The sequence below is a fragment of the Phallusia mammillata genome, chromosome 4 (genome assembly GCF_965637545.1).
Source record: "Phallusia mammillata chromosome 4, kaPhaMamm4.hap1.1, whole genome shotgun sequence".
In the NCBI taxonomy this organism is placed as follows: Eukaryota; Metazoa; Chordata; class Ascidiacea; order Phlebobranchia; family Ascidiidae; genus Phallusia; species Phallusia mammillata.
This window is the reverse complement of record NC_137255.1, coordinates 22,287,518-22,295,827: the sequence shown is the minus strand read 5'-3', so window position 1 is coordinate 22,295,827 and position 8,310 is coordinate 22,287,518. Positions and strand designations below refer to the sequence as shown.

At 37.9% G+C, this 8,310-nt stretch overlaps 1 protein-coding gene across 1 annotated transcript; it reads right to left on the bottom strand.

Moving 5' to 3' along the window:
• Positions 1–4,298: 4,298 nt before the first annotated feature.
• LOC145224860 (uncharacterized) lies at positions 4,299–6,637 on the bottom strand. Its single transcript, XM_080091460.1, has 3 exons — positions 6,161–6,637; positions 5,223–5,337; positions 4,299–4,730 (listed from the first exon to the last, which is right to left on the bottom strand). The coding sequence occupies exons 1-3, from the start codon at positions 6,396–6,398 to the stop codon at positions 4,538–4,540; spliced, it is 546 nt and encodes a 181-aa protein (XP_079947586.1). The 5' UTR covers positions 6,399–6,637; the 3' UTR covers positions 4,299–4,537.
• Between the last annotated feature and the right edge of the window lie 1,673 nt (positions 6,638–8,310).

Genomic DNA, 8,310 nt, shown 5'->3' with positions numbered 1-8,310 from the left:
TTTCGTAATTTTAGTATCGTCTTGAATTCAAAATCACACGATATCTAAGTTGCCAAGATGACGATTGCTAGTGCATGAATATGCAAACCTGTTGACAGTGAAGTATAAAGAAGTTTAAATATCATAAGACTCTCCTTGGCTGAATCCGCAAAACAATTTCTGCTCAACAAACTGCAGCGCCGTTAGATGGCTACACCAGCCAATACGGCCTATCTCTCGTCATCATCTGCACTGATGAGACCCCTTAGGTCGAAACAGTGTGCATTGTCTGCAGGTTATCATTTATTGGCTTCATGCTTTTGCATTGACACCAAGCCGACATTACTTCGGTTCCCAAACAGTTGCTTGGCCATTGTGAGCCAGTTTACTCTGTGGTTTGTGCCCAGTTGTGGCACCTAACAGAATATGTGAAACATGGATTTTTAACTAGCTACTCCTAATAAACTGGAGTATCGTTGGATGGCTACACTAGCCAATGCGGCCTTCTATTGTCACTAGCTCCACTGACGAGACCTTATAGGTCCAACTGTCCGCAGCTTATCATTTCTTCTCAGACAAAAGAAATAACGCACTATGTAACCCATGGGTGCATTGCAAGGCATGTCTCTTTTCGGAATGGCGTAGTTCGTTGCCCAGATCCGTTACGTAACAGGTCGTTTGCTAAGATCTGACAACACGCTAACTTTTCTAGACAAGATAAGAGCACGTAGAAGAAAAATAAAATTTATAATACCGGTCACTAGACCTATTTTTTTCGGTGCAAGTAATCTGGTTTTGGCAAGCGTTTATTTTCGCTGTCAACTTATCGTCGCTTCACCTATCTGATCGCTCTCACTTATGGGACACGAGCGCCGCGTTTTAGGAAGTGAACGACGTTTCTGCTGTTAATAAATAAACCTCGCGCTTGGGTATAACTGGAGTTAATGTAAATTAAAACACCGTTCAAATTGCAAGATCATGACATCGACAGAGCATATAAGACATTAACTTTTCTTCAAGATTGTTAGGAGGCAATTTTTAACATACTGCGCAACGCCGTGTGGCCCAGGACTGCTAAAATACCCTAAGTTTGAATTTAAGTTTTATTCATACACAACGCCTTTTAGAACAAACGTTTTCTCGAATTGGAAAGTATAAGCACTATCGTAGAACAATTTTCCACAGAACAAATAAAAATATGATTTGTTACGCCTTACAATTTTTCTGTTTCTGTGCCTTACTTCCAGGCAACAAGCCGAACAATTAGCAAACGACCAATACCCTTTTTCAACATTTCGCATGGCACGCGCCCTTTGTCTCAAACCACGAGATATCACAATGGCTTAACACACACCCGTCGCGTGTTCATCTCGTGCATATTTTTTCGTTTGCACTGCTTCTGCACTTGTTTTAGCTTTTGTTTCAAACAGAAACCTGGTCGTTTTAGGTGCTTTCGTCTGCTTTGCCTCGTTTAGGAGACAACTTTTATTCCACATCAAGTGCCGTAACTTATTTTGCTTTGTCTGGAGAGTCTATAGTGCACGTAATATAACTTATAGCAAGAAAACTTAACGCGAAAGCCCGAATCCAAGTTTTTTTCAAAAAAAACGCGTATTAGGCCCAAAAGATAAACTTACTAAGGTGACATTTGCACACAAGTGTGGCCTCGTGTAAAGTCAGACTCGAATGGAGTCGGTTTTATTCAAACGGTAGCCTTAGACCGACTCCGGCCCGAACCTGGTCTGAAAAGCCAGACCCGACTTACAAATCTCGCTTGAACGGCTGTGGTGCATGGATTCGTGCCAACAAAAATGGCCTAATTTTAACTTTGATTTGGACTTTTGTGACATGTTAGAGTTCATACCTCCGACAAAAATGACATGTTAGAGTTCATATCTCACAGCAATTAAAAAAAACTGTTAGTTTAAAAAATCTTCGTTTGACCCCTAAGCTTAGAAATTTTACCAAAAAACGTCAAATTTTTGCCATACTCATGAATAGTAAGTAATTCATATGAAGGTAAATTTATGCCAAAATATATTGCGCATGATTTGAAACGATGATTTTTAATATTTTTCATAGCCCCAACAGGGTATAAATCCTTGACTTCACACTTCGGTTATATGCAGCATTTAACTCAAAACATTTTAGACATGTAGTTACGCAATAATTCATATTACCACAAATAAAAATAACCTGTTCATTAGCAATTTTTAATTAAGTGGTCCGAGTTTAAAGTGGTTTTAAGCTTCTGTAAAGCCAACATACCGATATTTTGTTTATTTTGCAAACTGCAAAAAAATTTGTTTTAGCCTGTAGACGATATCTTTATAACCTCCAACAGGCGGCTACAAACTGTTTTCTTAAGTTTGGAAACCGCCTATTTGTTTGAGTTGTTTTTTCAAATTGATAAACCAATTTTGTCCCAAAAATCCTAACCTTCCTTATCGCCAAACTCAAATTTTAGTAAACTCTGTAAAGTTTGGAAATTTTTTGCTGTTCGTATTATCACAACAACATAACGTCTGTGCAAAGTTACAAATTACCACAAACACAATCTCGAAGTTGTATAACTCAAACTACCACTTTGCCTCCAAAAACAACATAAGCGGTTGCCACCAACATTGAAGGCTGTTTGCACATGTTGGCTTGTGTCGCTATGAATACTAACACATGTAACAAGTACCGAATTTAGATGTAGTTCCGGTCACGGCGTTTATGGAAACTTGCGTCATGTTTTATTTGTTCATGTATACGTTTGTTTGAGAAAGATTTATAAGATCTGACAATATCTTTACAGAAAATACTGAACAAGCGTTTTGTCCACCAGGTTGTATATTTTTTTTGAAAAAAAGGCGTTTTACAGACTAAGTAAAAAGTACAAGTTCCTAAAAAACAATCAGTATTTTGTTTAACACCAGTTGAAGGACAAAATCTTTACAGATAAAATTAGATCTCAGTTTTATAAATTTTCCATTTGATAAATTTTGAGTCTGAAGCAGTGCTTCTTTATTTATACTTCTTAAACCATAGACTCAAAAATCGCTAACATTAACATGTCTACCACTATTGAAGCAACGTTTATTAACTATTAAAGGCATATGCCTCCCAAAGGAGCTCACAGGGTGGTTTTCGAATAAGCCTTTTCTTGTGACATCCATAAAAAAAGTTTTTTTTTTATGAAAAGTACACAGCGAAAACTATTTTCAAGTTTGTTTAGATGTCATTGGTTTGCTTGATTTACTTAACCACCTATAGGATATAAGCATGGAAGCGTAGGTTTAAGGGGTTACGAGCTCTAACATTAGTGCTGTCTTTTTATTTCATTCGACAAAGCATTAACGATAAATGTTAGCACTGTGTTACAAGGGTTTGAAACGTTCTGTTCAATTCAACGATTTCCAACCGAACTTTCACGCAAGTTCACCGCGACATTCACGTCTTGTCCAACGTAAGGATACACTAACGTCGGAATTTCTTCTTATCTCGTACTGATTCGCGCAACACCCTTGTACCTGTGTCCGCTATCTACACTCGCATGTCAAACAACCCCCGTTCGTGTTAATTATTATTGGGCAAAATTGTTTCAGGACTCGTTGATAGCAGGTGATAATTAGTAACTCTGTATGGCGTAAGTATAAAGGTTTGCCACAGCAGAGTTGTAAACCGGGCCAAGCTTCTCAGTCCAGATTCCGGATGTAGCTGCCGCGTGTTTGGTCATTATCCACCAATTGTGCGATCCACTATTTTGCGTTCCTTATATTTTTAACGTTGCACGGCTACTTACGGGCTGGTGCAACTGTGTTGCTATGTGTTCTTTTACCAAGCGAAGTACACTCAACCCAACTAAAGATGAAATAAAACGGGCCTAATTTGGATCTGACTTTACATTTATGTGTTGTTTTCACCTTGGTGTTCTAATTTCAAGGCCTTTGTGCTTTTGAAAAAAAAAATGTCTCTTGCGTAAATCATATGAAAATAATCAGCTCCCAAACTTGTTTAAAAACTTATCCCAATTTCAAAAGCCCCACCTAAATCAGAGAACTCTCAAAAAAAACGATCTTATGCCTAAAATAGCGATATGGTCTTCCGCTAAAAGAAACTTTGGAAACTCTTGCCGCAAGTAGTAACCTAATTGGACAGAAGTGTACGAAAAGCGAAGAAGACAGTGTATAGGGCAGGAACTTGGCCGAACAGCCTGGCGCGCCTGACCGATAAGACATAAAATCCGTGATCGGGATTCGTCCCCAGGAGTGTTCTGGGTTCATACCACGTAAAAAATGACAGTGTACGAACAAACGTATAGTACAGATTGCCAATGCCTGTGATTCCATGTTTGTATTGAGTATAGCATATGAGCAAAACATAAATCACAATAATTTGTTAGTAGGATAAAATAATTGGAGTAGCAATGTCACTAACACAAATATATTTGCATTTGGTATATGTTTTTGTATGAATAAAATGTCACAAACCGTTCATATTGTAATCTATTGTTTAACGTAAAACGGACAAAGTCAGTTCAGCCTCAAATTCATAACACAAACAAAAACTTGCACTAAAATTTTGGCAACGCACAAATGTTTAAAACCAGCTTTAAGCACGTGACAACCGAGATAAACCACGTGATGTATTCAAGAGAAACGCCTTTCGCATGACTGGTCGTTGACATACTCGGGGTTGATACAACTGTTGTCTTCAGCGCCTCCTTGTTGCAGAGATCACCGGTACAGCAAGCCGCTTGGCATGTTCTGAAGATAAAACCACAAGTTACGACTGCGACCTTACAAAAAAAACGTGTTACTCAAACAATGGGCCCGGGCGTACAAGTGCCTTCTGAAAACAGCCAATTTTACCCAAACCTATGGAGGAAAAAATATATAAATGCGTCCGTGGGTTGGCTCGGCTAAGGGTCCATGAAGGCAAAATTTTAAAACAAGTATCTATAGAAAACCTTACGTAACAAAACTGCCAATGATGCAGTGCAAATAACAACCTCCAGCGAGTTAACAGCGCAAAGTATAAAACAATGCAAAAAACAATGGTCTATTGATTTTACTTAACGAAGTCAACGGGGACGACATAAATGGCTCCCGGGGGCGGTTATCTGACCCGCTGGCCTTATGCTGCACGCCCCTGTCTTATTCATTTGACATATATATTACTGCATGCCTCCTAAGAAAATGCGGACCAGAAAATTACTGACATCAGAATAAAGGTCCTCTCAAGAGCTCTAAACATACTTGACAGTATTGACAAGGGCTACAAGGTTTCCAACTGCCAGAAGTTTACAGTTGCTCATCACGTTGCTGCAGTTATTTGGAGCGCATGCAAAGCTTTTGAACTGACCGATGAGATCTAAAAACGCAGAATGTACACAGGCTTACACTTTGTCATTAGCATTAACTTATATTTTAAAACACAGCTAAAACAAATTGGTTGATCGAGGAAAATAACGTCCCAATTAATAATTACCGAATCAAAGAATAAGCATGTTACTTTTTACGTCTATTTAGGCTGTTTTTTTTCTTATTAAACTTATGAATAGATCCGTGCATAGTGTTCCAAATTGGATCTTGTAGAAAATTGGCACTCTCTGGCAAGTTTGACTCTACCTTATTCTTAAACAACTTATCCTGCAAAAATGGTGGACAAATTTCGTGTAAGTAACCATGTTCACGATGCGTTGTTGCAAAGTTGCGGGTCGGACCGGATTTCTGTATCAGTTTGATTTAAACGGACTTGTTTCGGGCCTGACTTCATAACACATTTGTATCAAAATATCATCTTGGTGAATCTCATACTCGGGCCTAATCCGGCAAAATTAAATTAGCGTGTTAATGCCCACAATTAACTTTGTGTTGTAAAAGTGCGTGCGTGGAGCACATTGTGAAAACAATGGGGACTGTTTAGTTGCAGACAGTACACACTGCTTCGATTTGCAAGATCTTGTCAGTGCATCTGCAAACAAAATACTGACCTAGAAGCTGATGTAGTAAGTTTTTGATCGCATTTTATTTTCGGTTAAGGTAGTTTACAGCATATGGAATGAATGTCAAATTTATCCTTGGTTAAGAACCGTTGACTTTAGAAAGTCTGAAGTCAACGTAACAAAAAGCCAAAATAAGTTTGACACTAAGTAGTTTTGAACCGTGTATATACTATATATATGTATACTTACTCGAGTACGTAAAGTTCATTGAAAGGCACATAGTGGTACCACCGCAATTAATTTGTTTTGTTTCTGTAGCCACAGGACCTTGGGTTCCTGTATAACACTGCACTGCGAGGGACGAAGAAAATGTCCACATAAACACAGCAACAGGCAATATCAAAGTCATTGTATATCGTAGCATTCTAGTTTGGATATTGCCTGAAATTAAAGCGCTGTAATGTAACATAAGGACTAAATAATTCATGGATGTACGCAGGTTTTTTTTAAGGTTTGGTTTGGGTGACCGCTAAGTAGTTTTAAGAGACCGCAAGTGTTTCATTTAAATACCAAAAAATAGCCATGTTTGCTTAAACGAATTATTTATTAGGCCACTGGCAAATTTTGGGAAACCGCTGGAGAACCCCTTAAAAAACCCTGGATGTACATATTAAAACATAGCTACACAACTTGTCTCACACAAGTAAAAACTTCATGCTTACAACAACAACAACATGTAAGGTCATCACTGTTATAGTTGATAAATAATTTTAAACAGACATTTCTACATGTAATTTTATTAGGTTACCGTTACTATATACTTTACTTACGAGGTGTTTTAATAGCCTACTATATATGTTATAGTAACTTATTTCTCATGTATAACATGTATAACAGATTCGCGTGGGCCACCAGCTTGACTAGCTTGATGGTATACAACCCTTAAGGGTTAAATAGTTAATTAACTATAACAGTGATTTTATAATTCGGGTTGACTGCTGTTTGCAAATTAATAAGCGATAAGCTTTTTGTCTTACTGCAGAAAATCAATTACAGTTCCACTTTAAATATCACTGGCACTATTTGCCTTACTGCAACTACTGCACAAACTAATTCACAATTCAACATTACGACCATTTTTTTCCGCTCTAAGTTGCGAAACTGAAGATTTTAATAGCAGCTGTTTGTTTTGAAACTTTACTGTTAACGTATCACCACGTGAGTCACTTCCTTAGCTTAGTTAACGTACTTCCTATAATAATCGATGAGTTCATGATATGGTCACTTGATAAAGCGTTTCGCGTCATAGAACGTGTTGCGTTCCTCCTGCATACCGCACGAAGTTCCGTCTCGAAATTGCATCATTTGTATTTGCGTGTGTCGCAAATGTCAAACGCAACGTTATAAAAACTCATGTTAGTTTGGCTAAAAAAAGGCGGGAACCTTTTTAGTTGATAAAGCCAATGTTGTCACGCGTTTCAAAAAAGGTATTTTCGCAAGAGCCATGAAAAATGACAGATGTATTTAATACAGCGTATTATTTGTCATGGTATGCCATGCAGGCCCATTAAAGACGTAATGCCGAATCAAGCCGGTTTTCCGTGCATTTCAATTAGTATGTCGTGATCCCTGGTCTTCCTCGCTGCTTCAGGGCTGATCCAAAGTATGAATTGATTCATCTTAGATCAGCGGTTCTCAACCAGTGGGCCATGGCCCACTGGTGGGCCATGGAAGCATTTTCATTGGGCCACAGACCAATCAAATAGAAAGCCTTTTCTAAGAATTTAGTTTCATTTGTGTCGCTACACTCAGTTTTACAAAAATAATGGCTTGGGGAGAAATTGAGAAGAAATGTAAATTAATTTGAATTTAACTATTTACGGCATAAAGTTACTTTGAATTTCTGCAACACTTTATGTTTATGATGTAATAAACTACTTTATGATTACAATAAAGTCAGATAATAGCAGCATGTCAATTGTCCAATTACTCGGTCATAACTGAAAGTGCTTGATTGAAACAAGGGAAAGTGCTGTTTTATGATAATCTGTTTGAAATACGTTCTGCTTTTTTCTGAACCTAGTTTATAGTTGTTGTTTTCTTTCATAAAAATTTACTGGGCCACAGAATTTTTGAGGAGTAAAAATGGGCCACGAAAGAAAAAAGGTTGAGAACCACTGTCTTAGATAATATTATTTGTTATTGTGTTACAATTGCAAACTAATATTCGTCAGCGAGTCAGACGCAGTCATCGAAAGAGCCACATATGGCTTGCGAGATATCCCCGACCGCTGCTTTACAGCTTTTCAAAAAAGCTCAAATGTTTTAGAGGAAACCGGTGAACTGCAATCACCTGAACTGAAAATTGCGTTTTGTGCTTCAACATCTAAGAATGTACG

Excerpts from the sequence above, each read along its gene's own strand:
- LOC145224860 (XM_080091460.1), bottom strand. The coding sequence starts at position 6,398 with ATGAATTATTTAGTCCTTATGTTACATTACAGCGCTTTAATTTCAGGC. Across the intron at positions 5,338-6,160 it reads AATGAACTTTACGTACTCGA|ATCTCATCGGTCAGTTCAAA; the intron begins GTAAGTATACAT and ends CTGCGTTTTTAG. Across the intron at positions 4,731-5,222 it reads GCCCTTGTCAATACTGTCAA|AACATGCCAAGCGGCTTGCT; the intron begins GTATGTTTAGAG and ends TTTTATCTTCAG.